We start from the raw sequence: 27,558 nt of genomic DNA, 5'->3' as shown, positions 1-27,558 counted from the left end.
GTGAGACGAAGCCTGGGCAGCTGATGGAGTCACACCTCCTGGTCTGCTCCCTCCTTTTTCTGTGCGAGCCCCACGTGAAGCTACCAGTGCGCTCGTGGCCACGAGGCTGGTCATCTGCAGGAGGAGCGAGAGACAGATGCCCAGAGGAGAGGGGAATCCAGCTTCATTTCACTGCATTCACCCTCTAAGGCTCTCTCTCGTCTCAGTGAACCATGCCGGGCCAGCAGAGCCACAACCGACTCTGGTGGGACGCAGCCCTCAAACTCTCTTTGCATTTCTTAGCTGCAGAAGGAGAACGAGGAGCTGCTGTTTTCCCACCGCCTCACACTTTCCTGGGATTTTCTTTCCCTTTGCCTCTTCATGGACCCTCAGCATCGCTTTACTGAGGGGGAGAAGGGACAAGCTCTGGGGCTGTGCAGAGCCAAAGGGACCTCTGGACGGGCCAGGCCAGCTGCGCTGGCTGGTGGCTTGGAGGCTCTGCGTCCTTCCTCCCAGCTCCCAAGTGCACATCCCCAACAAGGATTCACTGGAATGAAGGGAAGAGGAGGGTCTGAGTCCTTCCTCCCAGCTCCCAAGTGCTCATCCCCAGCCAGGATCACTGGAGTGAAGGGAAGAGGACGGGCAGCTAATTACTGCCATTGAGTGCCAACTGGCTGCCATCCCTGCTCGCTCAGAATTGTTTTCGGATAGTTCGGCATTTCTTTAATGCTTATCCCAGATCTATTCAAGAGAGGAAAAAAGACAAGGAAAGAAAATGTAACTCTTATCTGTAATATAAAACCTCAGCTATTTAGCAGACTATTGAAGTCCTTTTCTTGTCTTTGCTTTTCAAGTTGCTCACAACAAGATACCTGCCTAGCCCACAAAGACAATATTGTAATGGTTACCAGGGTTTATTTTTTTCTTTCTTTTTTTTTAAATGCTACTTTTTTCATGCACTTGTGGAAAAAACTGTGCCATTAACGCCTTTACAGCTACCTTGAAAAAAAAGACCTTCAAAGTGTCAATAGCGGATGTCGTGCATTCTCCTTCCTTTATTCACTCTGCAGAATGGGAAGTGCTATTACTGCTGTTAGACCCATTTTCACTCTGCATGTAGTTTTTCTTGAAATCTATTGTCTTCACCCTTCACAATTTTTTATTGCATTGCTCTTCTCCTAAATGTGCTATTCGTGCGGCTAATACATCAGGTATGAGGAAGAAAAAAACTCTGAGCAAAGGTAAAGGCAGAAACTTTCTTCACCTGAGCAACCTCAGATCTGGCTCCTTGCTTCTTCTTCCTTTTAAAGCCATCAAACCTTGACCTGCTGACTCTAAAATGGACATATAAAGCAAAAAATCACATCTGCCTTTTCTAAGCTATTGTTCAGAGGTCATCGTATAAAACAGGTATAAAGAAGGCAAAACACTAGAAGGATGTAACTGAAAAACTCTGCTCATCACAGATTACATTTTTCATCACTGATATAGTGCTTTGCAGCTCTTGGAGATAAAAAAAAAAGTCAATTAGAATTACAATGAATGTAAAAATAAGCTTTTGTAATAAAAACCATAATTTAAAATGGGATAATGTATCTGAAAATGAAAAGAGGAATCTCTTAAATCAAACGTCCTTCAGCTGAAGTTAATTTCGGTCAATAGGATTTTCAACTGCTTAAGTCATATTTTAGCACTGGATTTATACGACAGCAGCAAAAAGAAGTCTTGTATTTTATCGCCTCTGCTACTTCTGGTGCAAACTTTTACTACGTTCTCGTTCTTCTTTAATGAACCAGCATGAGGACCCAACGTCAGACACAGCAGCTGAACACAGCAGAGCATCCGTGTGCCCACGCAACGCCCCGCTGGACGCATCCTGCACGCTTGAGCATGGCAGGGCTTGCAAACGCCGCGTCTTTCTCTGGACGTGCCATTGAGGTACCTGCACTCGTAACAACTGCTCATGCTGAAGGGAATGGCCAAAAATCCAACGAGGGACAGCAAACGCGCATGTGCGCGGGGGCATCTCCGCGCCTGCTTGGATGGCTGGGCGCGTAGCGGGGCCGACGTGCCTCCAAGGCCCTGCTTGCTTGCTCCCTCGCCGGACCGACCCTAGTAAATCATCTGCCCAGCCGTATGTCGAATCCCTGGCCGGGGAGGGTGGCTGTTTGCCCAGAGATGACCCTTAATGTACCATCGCATATCTGCATTAGGTGACATTTGCAGCATACGTCGCTCTGTCTGCTCTCTGCCTCAGCGCATTGGGGGTAAATATTAAATGTGATTTAGCACCATAACTCCCATTAGCTTTAATGGGAGCCCCACGGCTTCATCCTGCGTTTCTTGATGAATATTTACCTCATTGTTCATTTCAGCGCTCGGTTTTATCTACGCCTACTGTGCCAGCTCCTGCTTGAAGTTGTAATGATATCATTTTTATTTTTAAATGTGTACACACTTAGTCACTGGCGATGCTCACGAAAGCCTGGGAGGGCTGCTAGAAGGGGGGCTGGCTCGGCGGGGAGTCCTGCGGCACCGCGGCCCTCGGGCGCTCTCCTCTTCTTTAAACTTGTAATTTTACAAGCAATGGGACTAAATATCTTTATTTTTTCCTTTGGACTGGACAGCCAGAAAACCACGGCTACGCGCTGATTTTGGCAGGGACTAGCTCGAATCTAACAGTCGGTGCACTGGGACCGCGCGTGTCGGTGCAGAGCCAGCCGGGGACAGCCAGCACCTGCGAGCTACCGGGGAGGCTGCCGCTGACCGGCCACAGGGCTTTGGACAAGTCATTTAGCTTTTTCCTGCAAAACACGGAGGATTGTATCACACTACCTCGCCTAGATACCGTCAGGTGCGACGAACGTCTGTAAAACTACGGGAAGCCTCAGGAAGAAAAGCCTTACAGGGGCACAGAGGGAGCTAGCGCCTTTGCCCAAGCTGCCGTGAAGGGAGGTTGAACCCCGCTGTGCGAATCGCCAGCAGCGGCCCAAGGCCCACGGCTCTGCCCTCTGCACGAAGCTTGTGCGGCTCTTGAGAAACACAGCATATGGGAATGGGATGAGGAGGAAGAGGATGGGAAATGGGACTCCGCACCCTCATATTACTGCTAAAAATATAGCAGTTTTTCCAGAAAAAAAAGAACTTGGCTTTAGGGACAACTTGGCATTCAGGTGGCATCATGTCTCGGCACTAAGTCCTATCTTTTGCTCAAAACCAATCCCCAACTACAGCACCAAGTGGGTCTCTGAGGTGGGGCACACCTCGAGCCCCTGGGTGACAGCTTTTGCTTTCCAGCTGGTCCCGCTCATTTTGCTTGGTGTCACGATGAGCAGGTTAAAGGAAAGAGCAGCGACTCCAGCTGCAGTACTGGAACCATGGCTGATTTTCCTGCCATCAGTACCATTCCCCAGCCAGACCACCAACGAAGAACGGACTTTGGTGGCCTGGCAAACTGAGAGAGGGATCAGCTTGGCAGCTTTGCATTTTGAACGGCCCGATTCTGGCTTGACACCTCCCGGCAGCGTCACCTCCTGCGGTACTTACTGAGTAAAATAATGATGCATATCAAGATGGCGATGATGGCACCCGTGCCCAGTCCGGCTGCAGCTACCGCCCCAACGGTGGTGCAGTCTCCGTTCTCGTCACAAGGGCACACCTTCACTTTAATTACGGATGTGTTGTACAGGGGGGGGTTTCCCGAGTCCGTCACGATGATTGGGACATCATACACGCCAGCTTCCAGGTACATGATTCGTAAACTAAGCTGGGCGTAATCGCCTGGAGAGACCAAGACAGACAGACAGGTGACAGACACTCTGCTGAGTCCTGCAGCCATGCCCGCAGCTCTCCTCCATCACGCCAGGCAGCTGAAGCCCGAAGAAGAGGCGACCAACAACGCACCCCAGCAGTCCAGCGTCCGACTTTACCCCAACATTTTGGTCAACAGTCAACCCATGCTTTTCAAAATAATGTGTTTTTACTGCCACACTGACCTAGCTTGATCCCATCAGCAAATCAGTAGCCAGCTGAATGCATTTAAAATGTGATGGCAAGCAAATGCGGAGGCATGGATGATAGTGCTGAGAAGGGCTGAACTGTCGGGAAGCAGCGGCCGCATCCCAGCACACCGCACCGGCTCGGGGCTGCACCCGGCCGCGGTGCCGGCTCCCGGCTCAGCCACCCTCCCGCCGCGGGGCTGGCGGGGAAGCCCGGCTCCTGCTGAGGACCTGCTCCGCCACGTATTCCCTCTCGCCTTCCCCTTGCTGCAGGCCCTGCGGTCACGGGAGCTGAGGGGCTGCCAGTGCAGGGACTGAGCCCCGAACGGCGGCAGCACCAGCCGCTCCGCACGCAGGCCTGGCAGGGGCTGTCAGACCGGAGCGGGACGGACCGGCTTTGCGGGCAAAGCCAGCAGCCCAGGCTCCGGGACACTTCCAATCCTCTGCTGAAACCACCAAGAAGAGGACCAATTAGGGCCAATTGTGGTTGCATGCTGCGATATAAAAATCCTTCACATGCTGGTAATCTTCACACTCACCTAGCCCTCCTGGTTCCATGGTAAATTAAAAGGCTGCCTTTATGCAATTATGGTCAGAGGAATGAACATTGATCCTGATTGTGGCTTATGACAATTACACTGGAACATAAGGAAGACTGATAATAGCTTTTTTCCCCTTGGCCATTATGGATGATTTATACTCTGTTCAGTCCTGATAACTGTTCATAATTATGAACTGCATTAAAAAAAGCCAAGTGCCAAGGCTCTCAGAGTTGTGCTGCAGGTCTGATACAAATCATTTCTGATTAACTATCTTGTCTATAATGTCAGCCATAATGTGCTTAAAAAAATACAAACCAGATAAAAAAGTAGGAAAGTTTGGAAGTTTGAAACCGCATGCGGTCTCATTAGTGAATCAGAGTCCAAATGTCCTCGGGATTGCCTGCCCCATTTACCATTTAGCCGCGTTATGGTCCAGTTCTTCCTCACTGCAGATGGCACACTTGGCAGCTCAAAGACAAAAGGCCCGACGTTTGGATCGATGTCAGCATCTGCGGCAGTTATGTTGATGACATTCAGGTTTGGCTTTTCACAGATCTGTGCCTCCTTTGGCAGGAGCTCAGGAGCGTTATCATTGATGTCGATTAGGTAGATCTGGAGAGTGCCAGTGCCGCTTGCCGGGGGGATACCTGAATGGGAGAGGAAGAGACGAACCACGGCTGATGAGCATCACTCAAGAAACAGCAGGCATGACAACACCGTGTACCAGTTTCCTGCCTCTCTGCTTTCTAATTTCAGTAAACCAGGATTTTCTCTCTCTCTCCTTAGACTTTATTAGGGATAAAACTGTGTTTTCATAGTACCCTGCTTTAAGAAGCATTATTAAAACTTCCCCAAACTTCATGATGTTTCTGTTTTCTGTTTCTGCAGAAAGTGGAGGTTGAATTCTGTAGATTAGTAGCCTACAGCAATGTCTTTAGTCAAATTCTAGAAATATAAGGAGGAGACACTGGGGTGCTGGTGCCAAATTTTGGTAAGTGCTGTTTTAAAGAGGAAAAACCATCAGCTGAAAAGAAGAAGAAGGAGGCATGGAAGGGGAAAAAAAGAAAATAGTGTAATCCGTTGGTCAGCATTTGTTGTAGCACTTGCCAGCCAGTTTTCAGATTTGTGGACTATGTTGCTTCAAAGGAAGTCCAGTCTGCAGCCCATCCAGCGGTCACCCCTTGCTTTAGTGGTGAAAGATCCTCATTCAAATCCTACGGTATGAGCTAACCATCACAAAACATGCTGCTCTGCTACTTAAGCCATGGCAGCAACAGTATGTCTCAATATGCGTTTCTTCATCCACTCGACATTTGTCCCATTTGGCAGGGATGCTGCGGCACTGCACGGCACGAAGGTCTTCGTCCTCCAGCCCTTCCTCACGAACAGTCACAGCTGGCTGACTAATGACCGGTTGCACAAACTAATGCCCTTACTAGCAATGCTGAACAGCCTTCCCAGAAAGGGCTCAGTATTTTTAATTTCTATCCCCACACGAATGTTTGGCAGCTCTGCTTCAGGTCTGCCCACTGCCTGCTTTCTTAGATGACTTTGCTTCAGCAGTTCTTTTTAAGTTTGTATTTTCAGTTCTGGCTCTTCCTTCCAGTGCTGGATAAAAAGCAATGCAAACCATTCCCTCAGTAGATGTTCAAATGCTGCTTCTGATTACACAGGCTTTCCTTCCTATATTCCTTTTTCATTTCTGCTGTCCAAGGAAGCCTCAAAAACTCTGAAGGAGCTGGGGAGCCCTGAAAATCCTTTTTTCATGATTCCTACATAATCTGCTAAATCATTGATCTCATCCTTTCATCTAATAAGCACTGGATTGGTCTCCCTCTAAAGCAATGTCTTTGATCATCCTTGAAAATTTGTGGAGCCCATCAGACTGCTGGGGCTGAACATGGAAACAGGACCAAGCAAAGTGATTTTTCCTGTTTTTGCATTACCCAACTATCTTCTGGGACGAATGCAGGGCCCACACTCTTCTGTAACCTCTGAGATAGGCTGAATGTGAACTAGCAATCCTGAGAGGCTCTAATTCATGTGACTGAAATAACCTGCAGTTGCTGTATGTACAAATGCAGATGTTTGGGTATTGTTGTATTTAGTTCTTCATGCTCCTGAGTGCAGTTCTGGGCAGTCTCGGGAGAAATGAAAATTAAATATATTTATTTTAAATGTCCAAGTACTGCAAGCCATGATATGTTTGAAACCATTTCAGCTGTCCTGTGAGAGAGTAAGGCCACAGACAGAGCAGGTATTGAAGGATCCTACACAGGATCCTTGGACGTTATGCTCGAGAGACTTGAACTAGCACAGCACCACTGGCCCCAGTGGAGAAACTGCTCCCTTGCCTGAAATTAAGATTGAAATACTAGTAAGAGTATTTCAAAAGTAAAAGGAAGACATAACTGCTACATGTACATTTAGCTGCTGTATAGCCCATCATTACTTTTTTCACAAGATCTCAGTATTTTCAAAAGCATGCTCTAGACAAATGCACACGTGACCTGGTACCTGGTAGGACCAGTCCCAGAGACAGCACTCCTGGAGCAAGGCAAAAACCAACAGGGTTTCAAGTTCAGCTGCAAGCAGGAGTTGCTCCTGTTCTGCTTGAGCAGAAAGAAATGCTTACCTTGGGCCACTGCTCTGACAAATAGTGGCAGAAATGAAGTAAACTCTGCCTGTGGCTAACAAGCAACTCCTCTTCCACTGCGTACCTGCAGAATGAAACGAGATCACCCCAAAAGCCAGATACGAGTAGGGAGGAGTGAAAGGGTGACCCAAACTGGAAGCCTGTGAGCAGAGGCACCGATGCAGCCAAGGTCTCCGATGGCATCGTGGCCCAGAGGCGAGTTCCCATGGGGGATCTCTGATGCTGAGGCAGGGCATGATCCTGTTTCCTGCACTAACACAGTCCCCTCTGCCAAGTTCCCTAATTTTATGAAACCTGTTGAAACATAATATATTTGAAATCTCAACTTCTCTGTGAGAGTGGCTGAACTCTGCTGAAGGGTTCAAACACTACAAGCCTCTGTGCTTGTGTAGACACAGTGTGATCCAGGAGTCTCACTCTCCTATGAAAGCAGGCAAAAAATACTCTGCTGATTAGGATTCTCTTTTCTTCCCCTGCTGCATTGCAGCCAAGCTTTTTCTTTTTATGTGAACATCTCTGCCTTGTAGTCATGGAAAGAAAGAGAGAATGTCCAAAAGGGTGTTTAGCAGACTAGCTCTTTTATCATATACTGAAAATAGCAAAAAGAATTTAAGGAAACAAGATGTTGCTTCTTCTTCCAGAAAAAAAGAAAAAAAAACCCACCAAAAACTCCAACCCAAAGCTTTGCTTTGATGAGTGATGACAGAGAAACTGGAAATTGGGATAAATGTGAGAGGAGTCTATTAGCCTAGATGAAACTTTAGCTGATATCCTAAGCACTCTAGACAGAATTTTAAATAAGGTGTTGCTTCACGTGTGTTCTAATGGCTGCAATGTACCAATGACAGATTAACTTTTCAAAATAAAGAGATTCTTCTAGGTCCTCACTTTCTGAGCTGCTGAATGATGGATGTGGAGGCGGTGATGCATTGCAGCATCACCAAGGACCAAGAAAGGAGTTAACCCCAAATCACATTGTACCATGAACCCTGGACTGCAAGGTCAGATGGTGAGGATGGGTTTTGATGGGTTCAAGCTCTACCACAGCTTTTTTGTGAAGCCTTGGCCAACTCATTTGATTCGTATTGCCCTGGGGTGCTTGCACACGAATGCTGCCAGATCTTCTTGAGGCTATTTAGGAGTCCACTGCCCCGCCTGCTCTGCCCTGCCAGCAGAACTGTCGCTTCTCTTGAGTGGGGAGAGCAGCACGAGGGACGTGTCCACATCTCCACCACAGCTGATCAGCTTATGTTGCTTCAGCAGCAGTGACTGAGAGAGCCAAAAGCCAACACACCAGGTGGGAAACCAGGGATATGCAGCCTCTGCCTGTCACAGGCCTCAGGTCCCTCCCGGAGAAGAGCAGCTTCCCTGCAGACCTGTTGAGATCCAGCATCCAGACTTTTACAAGGCTTGACCCCTGAGCCCACACTTCCGTCAGGTGGCCGGGTTGTTATTACCCTTCCCGTTATTACCCTCACAAACGGGCTCTGCCCTAGCGTCAGTGAGGCATCGTGCCCCCCGCGTGCCTGCTTTCCCTGGGGAGCAGCTCTGCAGCCAGAAGGTCCCAGAAGGGAAGCTTAGGGTGGGCAGATGCAGGAGGCACAGGCTGTGCAACCCTCTTGGCCTGACCATTGCTGGCATGAAGAAAGGGAGGACATTTGGTCCTTGGTACTCTTACTTGCCATCAAAACTCTCCCATGACTTTGTCTTGCCCCTGCGAACCAAGATGCAATGACAGAGCCTGAAGAAAGCTTGAAGAAAGAGGACAGAAGTCTTTATTAGTGCTGTAAGCACCCCTGTATCTCCTTACACATTCATAGCACCCTTCAGCCGGAGGGATGACAAGGCTTGACACAGAAACTGTCCTGGAAGCACCTACAGTGTACGAGCAAGATACTGAGGCGCTCACAGCCAAGCCTAGAAGTCATTTTGTTGCTGAAGCACGGCTCAAGTTTGTATACCAGCTTACGTGAGCACCTGGCATCCTTCAGGGGAAGGTGAGGGTGAGAGCAGGGAAGGAAGGCGTTTCCCGTGCTCAGGGAGCCCGTCGAACCCTCCACAGAGGCTTTTCCGACTGAAGGAACAGACAAGTAAAATAACTGTGGCCACATCCAGGCGTGGATTGTAAGAGTCATCAGCTCTTACTAATGAGAATTAGGAAGAGAAAGCCAGGTCAGCAGCATCCAATTGCTTGCCCTTGATCATGGTCAGCACTAAGGTTCACAGGGCTAATTTGACCGAAAGTGCTGTGTGATCTTTAACGATTACAGAAGAGCAAGCCTTAACAGGACACCTCAGCGAGAAGATCTGCACCAGCCTCAGCGACTTCAGTAATAAAGTACACCAACATCCAGATGCTCTGATGATGGCTGGACATTTCAGAAATGAAAATGGACACAGAGAGATTAGCTCTGATGACAGACAGACAGACGCCTCTCATGAAAGCTAGAGCAGTTCAATGGATTAGTTTATTTTTAATACCCTCCTTCCATCCTCTGCAATTACTTCTGATTTCCTGATGGAAGCCTTCCTGAATGCTCTGATCAGTGCGTTTGGGACGATTACCAGGACCGGTGTGATCGGCAGCACTCGGAGATCATATCCCTTTGCTATTTTTGTAAGTTCAGGCTACACTGCTATACTGAACTCCCCAAATCGATTTTCCATTTGCCCTCCCTTTCCCTTAATAACACTCTTCGTATACTGTGCACATTTAATTTACTCCAGCAATTTCCCGTCCCCCTTTCACATTTTTGACCATAAAAAACTGGGAAAAAGATAACTTATACTGACAACTCTGTCAGGGCATCATTTCTCTTAATGCATCACATTAGAGTCTTATTGAAGCATGAACAATGTGAAGCCTGGGCTCACCGTTGTCAGACGCCAAGAATGTGGCCTCGTAGACATTATTCTTAATGTAGTCTGACTCTCGATCAAGGACAGCAGCAGTAGTGATCTGACCATTTGTGGCATTAATGTTCAGCCAGTTTGCAGGATCTGACAGCTTAGAGTATCTACAGAGAAAGGAAATAAATACATGGCAGTCTTTTCACTGACACATCCTTAATATTGCTTGAAATAAGGTTTTTCTGGACTCCTGACCCATGATTCAAAGGACCTTTGGATAACTGGTTTTGTTGACAAACAAAATACTAATTGAGTAGCTGGTTTTTGACCTCTACAATTATTCAATTTTCCCATTTCTTTCCTTTTAAAGGTTTCTCTTCCCACTGAGTGCCACTAACACGCCAGCTTCCTGCTCCTGACGGTGGACATAGCCCAAGGCCTCTGCAGCTAAGGAGCAACGGGGGTCTGCAATGACCCTGCATTCACATGCCTGAACTGGAGGACAGATTCGCCCTCTCCCTCTCTCTCCCTTAATGTTGCCCTTCTTGGACAGCTCTTGCTCTAAAGCCATGGATACCTCTGTTTGCTACCCCTCCCTAATAAACAATAGTTCAGGAAATACCACAGTGAAAGAACGGCAGTCTTCAGACATGTTAACCATCACTTTGGCCAAGCCACCTCTTTTATGTTAGAATCGTGTCTTCAGCAGCAACTGCCTTGGGGACACCCTAACGGGAACTCCAAGCGGTATTAAGGCATTGACCCAGAGGTGAAGCAGTTTTAGGTCTGCTCTCCTGCAACTTTTTTATATGCTCCTGGATAGCAGGCAAGACACCAGCATGGGAGGTTTGAGGAGCAGTGACAGGGGAGACGGCCGGTCGGGCAGGGAGTGAGTTAGTGAGTGTTTAGCAGCTGGAGCAGCATGCTGGGCCAGGAGCGTGGCACGCTGGCCGGCAGTGAGCTCCGAGCAGTGACACTGGCTACGAGCAAGAGGAGACGGGCTGGAGTGCAGCCCTTATGTGACTCTGGAGATCTCTGCATCAGCAGAGTCCATGAGAGCAAAGAGAAGCACTTGGTGGGACCCTGGGATGGAGAACGTGGTGGGACCATGGGATGGAGAAGGCACTGGTGATCCCTATCCCTGGCTCTTCCTTTGCCACAGACCCTGTCTCCTGGGAGCCACAGGTTTTTTCTGTTCTCCGTTTGCCCTTTTCGAAGTTGGGCATGTGCTTACATCATTGCCGAAGTCCCTAGCTGCTGCGAGGCAAACAGCAGCATGGGAATCAAGGGGCTTTTCAAACCTTTTCATTACTGCTGTGCCAAAGCCCTAATCACCTGAAATCACTCAGCGCCTCCCTGGCTCCAGACTGGCCGGCAGCCTTGAGGCACGAGCACGTACCTCGGCACAGGTTTCGGCAGTCCCCAGCGTGCCCTGCTCCGACCACGAGCCACGTGCTCCGGGCTGGAAGGACCCGAAGGCAGACCTGTCTCCTGACTAATCAGCTGTTTCATAGCTCAGCTCTGCTGGTGTCCTACACAGCGAGCTGGAGGAAGTACGGTTTGTTTTGGGCAAACCTTTTCTGCACACTTGGTTTGTCTTTTCTTGGTTTTATTCTCTTCATTGCTCTTGATTTCTACGTCTCAGCTTCCCAGCGTTCGAGCTGAGATAGACCCTCATTATCTGTGATGAAGCTGGAAGCTAATAAATGGCCATGCTATAAATTACTGAAATAAGCAAACAAAAGCTGATTTTATTTCATGAGTATCTCAGATCCTACTGATAGTTTTATATCACTTTTTGTCTTCTGATAGGCAGGCAGGAGAAAGTCAGGCTTTTGGTGAATATCTCTTTCCAAAAATGGCTGTTTGAAGCTGAAACTCAAAGTGAAACTGGAGCTGCGTCAATCCACGTGGACAAGACAGCAGAGCAGCAATACAACTGCAAAAGCCCCTGCTAAAGGAAAGAATTACACTTCATGGAGCTAGATTCTTTGGGGTGTTTTCCTTTCTTTTTAATATTACTGTTGCTCTCTTGCCCTTTCACTGCTAAATGACCAGGGATCCAGCTTCAAAGCTGGCTTTGTGAATATGTCTGCAGCTAATGAAGATATTTGAGGTGTGACACCGGCCATGCCAAGCTGTGCCTTGCTGGGAGATGCTTCCACTTCCTTATCTTCTATTTGTAAAAACTGTATTTCATCAAAGACTATTTAGAGAGAGACTCTGAAAGCTGTACGCAAGGATATAGCAGCTGGATCCTCTTCTCCGAGAACTGCTTACCATTGATCTGTATGCTTAACCTTCAGCGCATCTTTTTTTCCTAACTCAACAACAGCAACTGGGAAGAAAAACCAAAATATCGTGTTGTGTTGTTCACAAAGACTGCTCCGGGACCCTAACAACGCCCCACTGCTTCTTGCAAAGCCGTGGCATAAGGCTGTCCTGATGAAGAGGAGATGAGAGAGCGGTGCACTTGTATTTGGAAACCAAGTGCTGCTGGATTCAAAAAATGCGTGTCCTGGGAGTCCCAGAAAAAAACAACTCAAGTAACTCGCTGTTCATGTTTACAGACAGTCTTACAAGATCCTGCCCCGTGCGATCGCAGGAACAGCGCAGCAGAGCCTGTCCTTTTCCCAGAAAAGGCAGACGTCCGTACTGGATTACAATCCAACCACCTCCAGATTAGAGGGAGCACTCAATCAAACACAAACTATTCCCTCCTCTGCAACCAGCGTTAGTACAGATGTCAGAGAATATAAAGCCCCTTCAAAGGCCCGTATTTCACCAAGAACCTAAGCAAAACTGGCTTGTTAGTTAGGATAGGCTCTCTCCTTAAAAGCTGCAGTACCTGTCTAAAGACTACAAGATGAGACAGTGAATAAACAGTTATTTTCTAGACCAGACAGTTCTGTGCCAGGTGAAAGACTTCAAACTCTTCCTGACATGAAATGTCACAACTCATGTAGGTTTACGTGGCCTCAGCTGTGGTCACACAGTACCCTCTCTTGTTTTGCCAAAAACACTGCAGCCCTTAAACATCTGGGACAAAACAAACCTCTGTGGACACAGAAATACCTGCGCATTAGCAGGAAACGCATTTCCCACGCGCACAGGCTGAAATACTCACGAAAGGTGTGACAAGGACTCTCATTTTCACACACTTTTCAGTAAAATGCATAGCGAAAGGAGGCTCTACGTGTGTGTCAATGCCCGTGCTCTTGCGCAAGCAGCACCTAAGCGCGAACCAGGCACCTGCCAGCGCGGACGGCCAGGACCGGCCTCGAGGTGTGCAGCTTCCCTCTCGCTGGCGAAGGACTAAGGACGTCACAGCCAGGCGGCTCAAACTTACTGCAACTCCTCCGTGCATCGGGCAGGTGCCAAGGTGTTTCTGCACGGGGAGGCTGGCGATTCACTGATCGTCGGGGGCCTCGAAATGCTGCCTCAGCTCCCAATTTGCTAGAGCTTCGGATGGGACAAACCCCAGCAAGCGACCGAGCGACTGCCTCAGCAGGGACTCCGGGGGACCTCAGACTGCTAGAACTGACACTTCACTTCTAGGAGGCTACAATTACGTAAGCTGAATCCCATCCTTCGGGAGAGCAGATGTCAGGGACATCAGGTTTGGCAGTGGCTCCAAAGGCAGAAGGTCAGCACAGACCTGGCTCACTGCAGAGCAGCTAGAGCTGCTGGGGCGCTCGATGCTAACTGGGATCGGTCCCAGACACACCAAGGGCCAACATCCCACACATGGGGTAATTTTTAATTACACAGCATCCTAAGAGCTGTTTAGCAGCTGTTTGTAAACAACCGAGCCCTGTTCTTAACAGGCTGACAGCTAATCTCACAGTGTGCTTTTTTAAGCCAGGTGGAAGCTGGAGCTAAATCCTTTGGAAGCAATACCAGACACGATTAAAAGTCCCAGCCATTCCCTCTGGAAATCTGGCCTCTAACCCTTTCTGTGCCTCCGTTCCCCCTCTGTAATACAGAAATGACAAACCTGCCTTTTGGTAATCCTCTGCGTACTGTGTTTATACAGTGCACAAACTACACTGGCAGGAGCATCCTTGACCAGGCAGGAAAGAAACACTCGGCACAACCCAGCCCTTACCTTGGTCTTCATAAAAACACAGGGGCCCCTTGCTATCGACTGGTTTAACTGGAAACAGAGAACCGCTTGCCCTCTGCGAGACAGTGAGCCTGCCTACGGGAACGCCGCGGCTCAGAGCCTGGTCCCCTGCGAGAGGATCGCAAAGGCCAAGTTTGCAGAGTATTCTGCAGGCACGAGGCTGAGGGTGCAAGTATCTGCCAAGCATTTCAGGGATACCATACCAGACAGTTTACAAATTAGATTTCAGCTGCTTTGCTCCCCAGACTTCGACAGCTGAAATCCCCCTCTTGATGGTAAAGGACGTCATTTGGCTGCCTGGGCTCCCACCTTACTGCTTGCTGCATGAAGCGATCAGGATCCACAGCTGAAAAGGTCGTCAGGACTGTCCCCGTAGGCACCCCTTCCTCCAGCCTGATTAACTTGTGGTTCGTTGGGAAATACGGTGCTTCGTTGACATCCATAACGGAGATGGTGACTCCTGCTGTAGACTGGAAGGACATCTGGATTCCGCTCGCCAGTGGAGCTTGGTTTGATACCATCACTGTCAGCATGAAAGCTCTGTTCATCTCATAATCAACCGCCTAAAACAAACAAACAAGCAAGGATAGAGCCATGCAGAGAATAAATTCCACCTGCTGCTTGAAAGCTGGAAGATTTAGAAGGCAGATAATATCACTGTCTCATCTCATTTCTTTTTTAACCCTGTTCTCTCGAAGGCATAAATCCAGACCAGTTCCATTTTAATCAATAATGCCACTGTGGAGTCCCACTTCTAGAAATCTAGCTAGGATTTGGCCTTCCACTATTTGGGAGGTTAAAAAACACAAAATAAAAATCGCAAACATGAGGGAGGATGTGCTCTGTGTTTTATTCCAGCGCTATATGGTTTCCAAAAAGCAGGTGCCTGTGTTAGCTTAGCATTCAAGGAACAGATCCACCAAGGGCTGCTACAAATGCAACAGGCAGAGCCTGTTACAAGGAACTGCACAGGTACTTAACAGTGTTATTAGCATTTAGAGCTGCTGACTAAGTAACTGGGTCAGTCTGTGTGGGCTCCTGAGCCTGAAGTGTCCTTCATTTTCCCTCTTAAGGAAGATTATCGGCGAAGGTTGAGCTGCAAGGAGCAACGGCTGGTTCTGCTAATCAGGTGGCCCTTCTGGTGGGACCTCTAGCCCTTTTGCAAGGTGCCTGATGTCTTAAGGCTGCCTGCACACTCCTGCAGATGTGTTTTACTGTTGGGTGGCCACAGATTTCTCCTCAACATGCACATGTAAGACAGCGTGTCTTAGAAGCCAGGGGAGTGAAAAGCCTTAGGTGCCACAGCTGACTGAACCGCAGTGTAATAATAATGTCTAAACCATCCCACTAATTATTACGAGGGAAGTTGCTAATCATTTGCCAGGCAGGCTTGAGTTATGCAGGATCACACCTCTGCTTGTTCAAAAATGCTTTGCTGTAATTTATGAATTTAGGAGCATAACCATTCTCCCTAATACCTTCTCCAGCACTGAATCTGCAAGGCAGACACTCACTGGTGTAAAATGCCACAGTTATGTTGACTTCAGTAGCATGATACTGATTTACACCAGCCGAAGATCTGGCTCCCATGTTCTGTTTAAAAACCAGTATTGTCAGGAGAGAAATCAAATCATAGGAGGCTACAAGAGAGAAACAAATTTCAGGGGCAAAAGGTAAAACAGTGGAATCTCTATTCGATTGAAGTGCAAATGTTCCTAGTGCTAAATGGTTTCCTGACAGGCAGGGCCAACATTTAATAAATAAAAGGAAGCATAAAGATTCCCTGTACACCCACCAGCACTGACTCATGGACTACACCGCATTCAAAAAAGATGCCTGGTAAAAGTTCTCATTTAAATACTATTCAAGGCCTTGAGACAATTTGACTAATGCATTTCCTGAATTTCTTTCTTGCCCCTCTAATTTATATTCATTCATTCATCATTTTTTCTGTGCTGGCTCATTTGCTAACTCCATGCACGGAGAGCCAGGACTGCCTGGGCAGCACCCGAAGCACGGGGGGAAACCGGAGCAGCGCGGGGCTGGCGTGGGGAGCTGCCGGGCTCCCTGCCCTGCGGCACAGAGCACACCGTGAGCACACTCGTATCCACGAGGACGTGGCCTGATGCAAGGGAGTGGTTTTTCTTTTTTTTTTTTTTCCCAAAAGTGCGCAGAGCTGCTTAATGTCTCTTCCTGGAGATCCCAAACCAGGGATGCACAAACCCGGCGCTGGGAGCGGGGCTGGGTGGGATTTACTCCGGTAATGCCCCCCGGCAGGCTGTCCTGGAGGGATCGGTGCCACGTGGTGGGACCGTGTCCATGACGCTTCGGTCAGTGCCAACCTGCCTCCCTTTCTGCCGGGCCTAGCAGAGCCCCAGTTCACGTGGTGTGTTGAAACAAAAGGTAAAATCAAGAGCCTGTGTCTAACTGCAATGTTTGTGCTACTGTCCCCAGCCGGGGCAGCACTTCCTTGCAGCCAGTCACCGTCCAGTCCTAACCAGACTCACCTCACACAGGAATAAGCCATTTCTACCAGGACAGTTGACATTTCTGCTCCCTAAAGCTGCCTCCTTCTGAGGAGACCTGAAGCAGAGGGTAAAGGTGCAAAGAGCACACTGTGCTCTCCGCTCTTCACCCCGCACTAGCACTTCCCATCCCCAGTCGTGTCGCTGGAAACGCTACGTACCGATTAGGCGACAGCAGGAGCAAAAGCTCAGAGAGCTGCTACATTTAGGGGGAGGAGGTGTTGGCGTGTCGCCTACTTTTTTATTTCACATCCAAGAAGCACGTGCATTTGCACAGTTCATGCCCAGAAAAACCCGCCTCCGGAGACTGCTGTTACACCATAAATTGGAGCATGAGGGAGGTGGACAGGGGGAGGGTTAATGCCGCTGCTGCTGTGAGCCTGCTGCTGCGGTCTGACCGCTGGGGTTGCCTCTGCTAATTAATTCGAAGTTAGTTCAGGAATCTATACGCTGCAATAACACAGCCTTTGATTCTGCCCATTATAATTTGCATAGCAATCAGGTCACGTCTGCCGCACAGTGCCGGGACCTGCTACTGAGCCACCTCGGAGATGAGGTCTCCCTCCTTGGCTTTTGCTCCAGCCAAACGGGGAGCACCTTTGCAGCCACCCCTGGTTGGCTGTTCAGTGTCTGAGCTGGCCTAAATGGCTCTGAAACATCTCCTGATCATCAGATGCTGAATGTCCTCCTCCGTCACGAGACTCTCCTACCCGGATTCAGCAAGCTGAAGCTGAGGGCTTGACACGTGTCCTTCTTTTCTCAAGGTACTTTTAACTAAAGGGAACAAATTTGCCTTATGTTATTGTTGAGGCAAATAATAACAGAAGCTTTCGGAAGCATCTCCATTATAAATTCACAGCTCTGATCCATGCAGAGTTTATAATAACATTGTACTCAGCCAGCTGCCACAGGGCAGCCACTGCTGCTCTCGGAGATTGTCTTCCGACTCCGCTGCGCCTCAGCAGAGCGGGAAGCAACTCTCTCCCCTTGATCATGGCTTTCTTTGAAGATTAGGGTCTTGTACTGTTATGGAAATGGCTTGGAAGGCGCACGAACAGAAAAAGGAAATGTTACATTTGGATGATCAGACTGGAGAGGCAATCGTGATTTTGCTGAGAGCAGCTGCAAAACTGCCGTTGTGGGCATCATCTGGATACCAAAGGGCTTCTTGGTTTGGAGGCATTTCTGGCCCTTTCGATCTGCTGACAGAGGGGTAGGATTCTTCACAAACGCCCTTTTCTGCACTGTCTCTGGCTTGCTGTAGGCCTAGATGTGAACCCCTTTCCTTGCAGGAGTCTCGTACGACTAACTTCAAAGAGCCACATGAGATCCAGTCATGTAGGCGCTGTGAATAAAAGGTTCATTACTTGACTAGATTTGTTATACATGTTTTCAGTCAGTATTAGGGATCAAATAGGGAGAGACTGCTTGCACACCGCAAAGACTGAGCTCTGAATGGCCACCCAGTTTGCTTTGCATACATTCCCCCAACCTTTAAGCATAATCAATCACTTATTAAATGAGAACAAAATATTTCAAAGAAGAAGGTGGAATCCTAAGAGTGTTCCCTTCTTCACCATGAAAATTTAATCACAAGCAATTTTGCTCATTCTCCTTGCTGAAAATCTACCAAAAAGCCTCCCGGCTTGATAAGGGTAAGAAATTCTGGGCACCCAGGAGGATCAGGTGAGGTTATACAGTGAAGGCATTCAACACAATTTCAGGCTTTGAGCTCAACACGACAAGATAGGATTTTCCTGTGGTTCTCTGCGTTGTGATCACTCTGGGTTACACAGCAATGGGAAGCCAACACCAGCACCAATGGTGTCTTGACAAATCTGCCCTCCTTTCTCCCTGCAAGTTCTGAATAAGGATGGTTCATTATGCAAAAGTCCTTGTGTGGCAGTGATCATGTAAATCCTGTTTTTCACTTTGATGTAGCTTTAAATTATAGTCATGACACTTTACTAGATTAAGAACAAAGTGTTCTCCCCCCTTTTTAGCAAAAGTGGCATCATTTTGATTTCAGATTGGCTGTTGATGTGAAAGAAGTTCAACTGTTTCATTTAACTTTGTTGAATGTTCTCTCTTTAAGCAGAAAGTGTACACATATAGATCTGTGTGCACTTACCTACATACGCATCCATCTATATGCATGTCTAGAACTACAGCTGAGCTTGAAGAGGTTTTGTAACGTTGCACCAGATATGCCTGTCAACCACCATTACAGAGCAATAAAGAGTGATAAATAAAAAGATCGCACTGAAGTATCATCTAGCAGGTAAGATGATGTTTCCCTTAAAGCTTCAACAAAGTGGCATCTGCAGACACACAGAGATAGCCTACGGGCCAGCGAACACGACAAGCTCACACGTTCCTACCAGCCTAACCTCTATGGCATTTCACCAATGTCATTTCTCCTAATACCAAACTGCACGCATTAAGAATGACTGCAACTTATTAGCTACAAGGGAGCGAGGTTCTTTTTTTCCCACAGAGCTTTCTTTAATCACATTGCTCTTTAAATGCTAGCATTTCATCCTAAGTAGTTGATTAAAACTTTTTGTTAGAGAAGGTCAGACTTCTCAAAAGATACAGCCTTTGTTCTTCCCAGCATGTATTATTCCTTTCAGGTGAGTGCACAGTGCGTGTAGCGCAAGCGCCTACCACTCACAGCAGCCTATTCATGATTCCTTCACTTTCTTGGTAGTCGGTGGGAACATCCATAGGGATCTTATCTGGGAAGGGATTCACTGAACGCTGAATGAATTCAGTTATGTCCTGGCTGCATGTAATTACTGCAGCGGTATTCACTGCCTGCGTTGCTGGTCTTAGGTAACCGAATGGGAAGTGAACTCTCAAATGAAGATAAAGTCATGCTCTTCGGAGGCAGGAAGGGGAAGGGAATTTGATACCTGTTGCAAACACCTTGAGGGTTCAAGTTTCCAAGGTCCCAAACCTGCCGGACAGGGCAGGACTGTACAGTCCGTCTCCAGTCCCGCTTAGAGGGCGCAGAAGGCTCAGCAGGAACGGTATGTGCAAGTTGGGCTCAGGTGCTGGGCACTGCCTGCAGCACGTGTGCTTTCGTATAAGATAACCGTGGGCTGAGCAATAAGCAGCTGGGAAACCCGGAATCAGTGGCATAAGCCCGAAGTAAAAGTATGCAGGACACCTACACAGTGAGCTACGGGAAACAACGGACAGGGAGTCGAGCGCTCGCACTCCCAGGTAGGGAAGACATGAGATACCTGCAGGCTTCTGACCGTCCTTGTGGATCTAGCTAGCGTGAACGGTGACAAACACACATCTGCCGTGGCTTCCCACCTACCTTCACGACAGTTACCATGCCTTCGTTGGTGATGGGGTCCGTCCGAATGGTGAAGTGGCCGGAGGGGTCCCCGCTGATAATGCGGTAGACGGCATTCCAGTTGGGCGAGTGAGGCTGGTCCCGGTCCATCACCGTCAGATTTGCTACCACAACTTCCACTCTGTTTTCAGGAACTTCCCCTGAATACTGCAAACAAAAGACGAGAGGAATCACGGGGGAGCATTCAGCCGGTCCCCACGGCCACGTCCCCGCTCCCACAAAGCAGCATGGAAACCGGTCCAGCAAGCAGGACCTTGGGGTTGTATGGGTGACATACGTCCCTTTCTCACTTCTCGTTTTACATGTTGGGTTTTTGCTTGGAATATTTTTTCACCCCTTTTGATGTCTAATCTCACCTCTCAGCCCAAACAAGAACTACCCAGCTACCACCCAGCCACGGCCCACATTTTGCCAAACGCACAAAGCAAACAAACCAAAAATATTTCTCATACTCTCTTAAGAGTTAATTGTCAAGAGCAGGTAAAAATGGCAGACTAAAACATGCATCTTCCTGATGGCTCTGTCCCTTTAACAGAGGATATTTTGTCGCATTCAGATTTCAGTGATGGCATTTTATTGCTTCTTCAGTGATTTTATTCCATTTCCTTTCTTTCTTGCCTTTGATTTGATTTTGCCTCATTATGTAAAGTGTTTCTTGTGATTTTGCCACAGCCTTTCCTGGTGCTTAATTCTATCATTTAGCATTGATTTTCATGGAGCATGTCCAGTTTAAGCATATTCTGATGCATTATCTGCATTCTTTTTTGCTTTCGAGTCCTTGATTTATCATACGACTGATCAGGGATCCTGGCCGGTGAATATTTCCAGCGCTGGGGGCTCAGAAGCTGCCAGTAAGACACATTCCCAAATTTTCAATAGCGCTCATCTCTCAGCATCACCTATTACCGGCACTTGCAAATCAACACTCTGATTGACATATGGCAAATTAAACACTGGAGGAACGACGGGAGCGGCTGGCTCTGCGTCTGCAACTGAAACCCTGGCCCCAAGTGCAGGCGCAGAGCACTTCTGAAAATCTGGCCTTTGGTGTGCACAAGCGCCAGGTTCTGTAAATGATAATAAATCATTCCTTTGTTAGCTCGAAAGTCTCTTTCCGGTACTAACCAACATCCATTCACTGGAGTCTTTCAGTTTTGTGTGCCTATATCCAGTATATATTATTTCACCACCGACAGCAAAAATATTTATCTGCCTTATGCTAACGTAAATTTAAATTTGCCCTTTAGTGGTATCTTTGATGGCATCTTGCCCTCTTTTCTGTTAGGCACCTGTCCTAAACAAGTTTTCATTAGTGAATGCAGATGGCTTCTCTTCCCAGCCATGCTGAGCAGTGCGGAGGAGCAGTGGGAAGCTGCTAGATAATTCTAGTTGCAGTATACGCTATAGCTCTTCTTCGCTTTACTTCCCGTGATTTCACTGGTTCTTTACCCATTCTCTTGCCCAATTTGGGATGTCGGCAGCATGCAGCTTAAGTAGGGGAAATACCATATGGAAATTTGTCAGAAGCCTTTTGAAAAATCCATTAGACTATGTCATGTGTACCCTCCTGTTATCAATCTTGTCTGAAACCTGCTCAAAAGAACTCGGGGAGATTAGTTAAGCAGGATCGTCTTGCACTAAATCCACACGAGTTACCTCCCATTAGATTAGATTAATTCTGTACGGCACATCAGCGATGACAAGTTGATGGGCCCCCAGTTTCTTTTAGGAGACGCCTGCACTGCTAACAACTAAGTATCGTATTTGCTGTAATTTCAAAGGAGTTAAGCATTTTATGCAACTATCTCAAATGTTGAGGAGGACTACAGAATTTTGCCTATTGCCATTAGACTTCTCTCTTGCAGAACCAAACACAATTAACTCATTCAGAACAAGTCACCAGCTGTATTTAAGATATTTAAGAGGACTAGTGCTGCAGGCTGCTGAACCCCTTTTGTAGATCACAACCCAGGTGCTGCCAAGGAGTTCAGGTTACGTGGAAAATCCTACCCAATGCTGCAGAGCTGAGGCCTGGCGAGTTTTACAGTTTTACAGCAGTTGTTCCAAAAGCCATTGGAAGATCCATTTTCAGGTTTGGGCCTGTACCAATAAAGTCTAGCACAAGGTGTATTTTAGAATTACGAGGTATATTAAAAATTATAAATATACAAACACATCTCAATTATAAAGCCTAGTGGAAGACCGTAACCCTCTATAAAGGTTTTCCATTAGAGTAAAAATCACAGAGCTGTGCGTACACTGAACAAGCCAGGAGCTCCTCGGGCCGCCAATGGATATTGTCTACTATGCATGTAAAGCCAAATATGTATCTGATGAGAACAGAGATAGCTACACAGAAATCAAAGGACCTACAGAACGACATGCTTGTTAAGAAGCAAATCTTGAGAGATACACCACGAAGAAGAGAGTAACTTTTATCAGCTATGGATCAGCAGCTACTGGGAATCCAAACCCTGGCCCAGCTTTCCTTCCAACACTCCTCCAGTATCATTAACATTAAGTAAATGCTGTAACATGCATTGTCCGCAGTTGTCTTTACCTTTAATAAAATTAAGTAATGACATTAAATTACATCTGCTAAAGGAAGGATGGCAGCTCAAAGCTATCCACACTTCTTTAATGACATTCCCTCCCTACTCTGCAGTAATTTAGGATAATGAACAGTGCCATCTTTTACCATGCTGCTTTACAGCATTCCCCACGCTGTAAGTTTTCTTTCATAAGATTACAATTGATTTTCAAATAAAAAGGAGCATTATCTATTCAAACAAGGTAAAACAATGGCAGCAGAGGAGCTGCTGCCGTAAACAGAAGATTGATAAAGCAGTGCTTGACCCAGACTTGTAGCATTTACTCGTATTCCTCTGTAATTCATTTGACTTCACTTTCAACTGTTGTATCTGAAATCCTTAATTTCCAGAGCACTTTTTTAAGACCACTCACAAGTAGCTCTGCGGCCGATTGCTGCACACTCTGAGACTTGCACTGGTTCTGAACCTGCCGTGTTCTTCACTTCTTAAATTCTGCCGGGTCTTTTCCCTTCCCCTCCCCATAAAGGCATGTGGGTGAGAGAACCTCTCCCATTCCTCTAGACCTGGCCTGTCAGAAGTCACATCTTGCCAAAAAGGTAATAATAATTCATTCAGATTTTCAGGTTGCATCACTTTATACTAAAATCATTTAATTCCAGAACCTGTCTTTTGTCTCGCTCGGTACCTGACAGCATATAAACATGTGCACAGATATCACTCAGAAAGTAAAAGGGATTGATGTGGGAGGACGAGTGATGGAATCGCACGGTGACTCTCCATTGTGCCGTGAATCTAGAGCCTGGCCCGCGAGGGCACGCACCGCAGAGCAAGACCGATCAGCTCACTGCGGCCACTCCTAGGAGGTGCTGAACGGAGATGGATGAATACAAAGATAATTATTCAGGCTTACTTCTAAAGGGAATTCCTTCTCTTTTCTGCATTCATAGTTTTTCTAGCTGGTTTTCATAACTAGCTGTGAAAGCAAAGACTTGTTCACATGACAGTCTGCAAGAAAGACTTTGGCACTGTCGCCAAGATTTACTAATGATGATGATGATGCAAAATTTGTTACAGGCAGAAGCAGTTCATGTAGGCTGGATTATCTAGACCAACCGAGCACTCCGTGACCAACAGGTATGGATTTCCTAAGCAGAACAAGGGCATCTTCATTCTCAAATTGGACCCTGAGCAGTGATGACACGTGTGCCCCGTCCCGCTGCCCTCTGCTGCAGGGCCACCCCACGACGTGACAAGCTCTGGACACAGCGCGATGGGCCATCAGGGCACCCAGCGTTGCACGCTGGGGCTGCATTTGCCCACATAAACCGCATGAGCAGACGCACACCCCGAATATCACATCACAGCTTTTCCACGCTTAAGGGCATGCTCCCAACGACGTGTTGGCATGCGAGCCAAATGTTTACCTTTTGCACACAATATTTAACAAAGACGCTTGAATAGCGAGCAAATTAATAAACAACTGCAGTCTGGTTGCAGCAATCTGTGTAAATGGAAAAAAAAAGGCAAAAATCTCCTAATAAATCATTAATTGTGATGTGCCTGCCCAGCTGCAGCGCAGAAACAAGCAAATGCCATCCTAATTGATTGCTTCTTATTCCATCTTTATAGGCCTGCATTTTTTACTGTGGGGTTGAATAAGCCCAGAGGTGTAAAAAACCTCTAGACTGTACTCTGTGTATCTGCCAACTTGATATTTAGATCAATAATCCTCTATTTTTTTCCCCTACTCTTACTACCGGTAATTTAGCTTTTCTTCCTAGCAGCCTAATTGCTGTTTTCTTAAGCCTTACCATCAATTCTCTGACCTTTAATTTCCAATATCATCTGCTGTACGGATGACTGTACGAGGTCGGTAAGTTATCCTCCCCAGCCTGAGCGGTTCGGGTCGGGTTTGGCTGCCGTGACAGTGAAACACCGAAGGCCGGGCGCTCGCGGTACCTGCACCGCTGTGCACCAGCGATCACCAGCTCGCGCTGCGACGATGACCCCAGCTAACACACGCAGTCAGCCCTGCTTTGTGCGCAAATCAGGTTTGAAATGCTAATTTCTTAATCTCGTTTTATTAAAGAGCTGCTCGCCCTCCGGAGCGCTCCAGCGATGAGCACCTTGGAAGTACCGGTGGCTGCGCCTCCTCCCCGGGCGGCTCACCCAGCCCTGCTCGCCAGCTCTCCGGCTAGCGACCGCGAAGCGAGCGCCTTCGCCGCCGCTTCTCCTCCGTCCGGCTCCGGCTGCAACGCACCCCGCACTGCAACGTTCGGCCTCAGCGCTACCGCAAAGCGCGGTTTAACGCCTTCCAGCTGCCTACGCACGCCTCAAAGCGCGGGTTTTGCTCCTCCGCAGGACACGGCGGAAAAAAGGCGAAAAGCCTGAACTCCTCCTTTTCTAAAGCTGATTTTACAGCTGAGTGCAGGCAGCGTCCATTTTGTTCTGGCAGCTGATGGCAGCTCTTGTGGGCTTTACTCTTTTCCTTCACAGTTATTATTTTTCAAAATCTTAAGTAATAGCTAGTTTTGGATTAAACTGCAAGATTTACCCTCGGAATATGGAGACAAAGCAATAACAGAGAAGAAGAAAGTAATATCCTCCCTTTCAGACCAGCAAACGAAAACCCTCTCATTTCAGAGTCTCTGGTTCAAGAGAGAAACGTGCAGACCTAGCTTTAACCTTGGTTCAAAGACTCCCAGGGTACCTGCCGGGAGTGCAGAGACAAGAGCACGTAATGGTAAAAGGATATTAAAGAAAAAGAAGTTTGCATGGCTGACAATGAGCGCTAATTTTTTTCATTATCAGATGTTACATTCCTGTGACAGTATGAAAAGATGCCACAGAAGTGATGACATGAGGCACTGCTTTGCTGCAAGATAACCATTTCCCGATAAATATATCTTACGAAACGAGGTTCGAAGTTTGCATAGGAATTTAGATATTTTATAAAAACGCATTACAACACAAAGGAGCTTTTTACGACGTTCATATGAAAGGTTTAGAAAGAGATTAAAATTATGTCCTTGGAAAGGAATATAGGCTTGCCAAGGAAAAAAATTCTACATTAACCCTGTGTAGGAAAGATGTACTTTATCTGTATTTCAAAGGCTATAAAGAACCACTTTAATCAACCTACTTGACTTTGGGGACTTGCACGTCTCACTGAAACTCATGAAATCTGGCATAGTGTGGTTTCCAGAACACAAAAGCCTTTAATCTGTAACCCGGCACTCTTGTACATTCAAATCCTGATACTATCTCCTTGTTAGGAAGAAAAATTGTGAATTTATCCAAAATGGGATCTCATCTCGTCTAAATGATGTAGCCTTTGCAACGGTGACCTTTAACAATGGTTATACTCAACAATAAAAGATTTTATCGCAGGAGCCAATGGAAACAGTATATGTTAAAAATTCTGATCTGATAGCACGGCCTTTTATTTGCAGGTTTTAGACAAGAATCCTTTGAACATTTCATTTGCTCTCTTGTCTAACATACCTTTGTTTCTTGCCTACAGAACAAACAGTGGGAGAAGGCAGCTGATACATTTCCGCTTAGTATTTGATTGTCAGGTGTAATTAGCAACGTTATCTTTTAAATAAAGGCATAGGTTTTAAAATGCCTGCAACTGCCTATAAAGCCTTTTTCTTTAATTCTTATTAAAGCTTTATTCTTAAAAAAGTTGCATTTCTACATATACATTTATGCAGTGAAATATTTTTGCGCTGATCCAGCACTGCTTTTCAATGGTTGGCAACCCTATGCCTCCCTTTGGCTGCGGCGCGGAAAGACCAAGCGAGGTGCCCATGTCACACGCGGCGCTTGGGGCTGCCTCCTGCCCTCAGCCGCCTGGACCAGAGCTGCAGCCTGAGAACATCATGAATCCATGCGTTTACTTGATGAATACATCAGGTCAGCCCAGAGAGTCTTTCGATCCCCCCGGTGCATTGCCCTAGCGCCCTCTGAGACCTGCTGAGCTATGGAACGGCTTCCAGGCGGAGAGGCTGGCAAAGGACTGTCCTCCTGGACCACTCGGGTCCTGGGGGACCAGCGTGGAGGAGGAGCTGGCTCACCAACACGGCCACCGGCGATTTCTTCCCCAGGCTTTGCAATGCGGTGGCTTGGCTGGAAAGCTCTGCCGTCTGAAAGGAGAAGAGCGGGTCGATGGACCGGGCTGCCGAGGCAGTGCTGGCGTCCCGTGTTAAGTCCTCCAAAACAACAATCTTCTTTAAAAGAGGGTGAAATTCACTCATTCGTTAGACTGTCAAGACTCAATTTTCGTTCTTTCTTACACGTCCAGAGGAGCAAACAACTGTGCTGCTCTGAACATTTTGAAAATGTTTCCTGTTTCACACGTAAACCAGCACGACTGACAAAAAGCGCGTGACAGAGCCCAAGTCTGAAGGTAGCAAACGGTAGCCCGCAGGTCGGCTCCGGGTGGCTTGGTGAAACGCATGCAGAAGAGGAGACTTCAATTCAGGCAGCCGTAATAAAGTTTCATAAAGAAGGGCCTTAAGCTGATAAATCTGGTTTAGGATTTTCTTATTAACTGCCCACTTCGTGTAATGAGTTTTTAATTTAATTTTTTCCGGTTTTAAGGCATATAAAAGCTGCTCATGTGCCTTTGGGATCTGAAGACGGATACTTGGGAAAGGGAGCATTTTCAGAGCTCTGCACCTGCGGTTTTTTTGTGCATGCCGCAGCCCTGGCACTGAGGTTTGTCCCAGGTTTCCCGCGTCGCGCCGCGCGGCCGGGCTGCACAGGCTCGGGCTTTCCCCACGCTGCGGCTGCCACCGCCGCGAGCCCAGGGGAGCCGCGTTTCCAGGCCGGGTCCCGAGGAAGCCGCTCGAATCTGGCGTAAGCGACACGGCCTGAAGGAATCTGGAGCGCACAATGAGCAAGATGAAATTAAATGCTACATAATTCATCAGACTTGCCATGAGAACAGAGATGTCTA

At 47.5% G+C, this 27,558-nt stretch overlaps 1 protein-coding gene across 1 annotated transcript in view; it reads right to left on the bottom strand.

Annotated features, from left to right (window-relative positions):
• CDH4 (cadherin 4) overlaps positions 1-27,558 on the bottom strand; it is a 460,217-nt gene that overhangs the window by 9,409 nt on the left and 423,250 nt on the right. Inside the window, exons 9-13 of the mRNA XM_064521589.1 lie at positions 20,005-20,190; positions 14,461-14,714; positions 10,050-10,192; positions 4,933-5,166; positions 3,526-3,759 (exon numbers count right to left, since the gene is read on the bottom strand). Coding sequence (XP_064377659.1) covers positions 3,526-3,759; positions 4,933-5,166; positions 10,050-10,192; positions 14,461-14,714; positions 20,005-20,190 — 1,051 coding nt within the window. The remainder of the gene's footprint in view (positions 1-3,525; positions 3,760-4,932; positions 5,167-10,049; positions 10,193-14,460; positions 14,715-20,004; positions 20,191-27,558) is intronic.

Source organism: Dromaius novaehollandiae, chromosome 16, assembly GCF_036370855.1.
Source record: "Dromaius novaehollandiae isolate bDroNov1 chromosome 16, bDroNov1.hap1, whole genome shotgun sequence".
NCBI classification, from domain to species: domain Eukaryota; kingdom Metazoa; phylum Chordata; class Aves; order Casuariiformes; family Dromaiidae; genus Dromaius; species Dromaius novaehollandiae.
The sequence above is the reverse complement of the archived record's forward strand: the minus strand, read 5'-3'. Positions and strand labels throughout refer to the sequence as shown.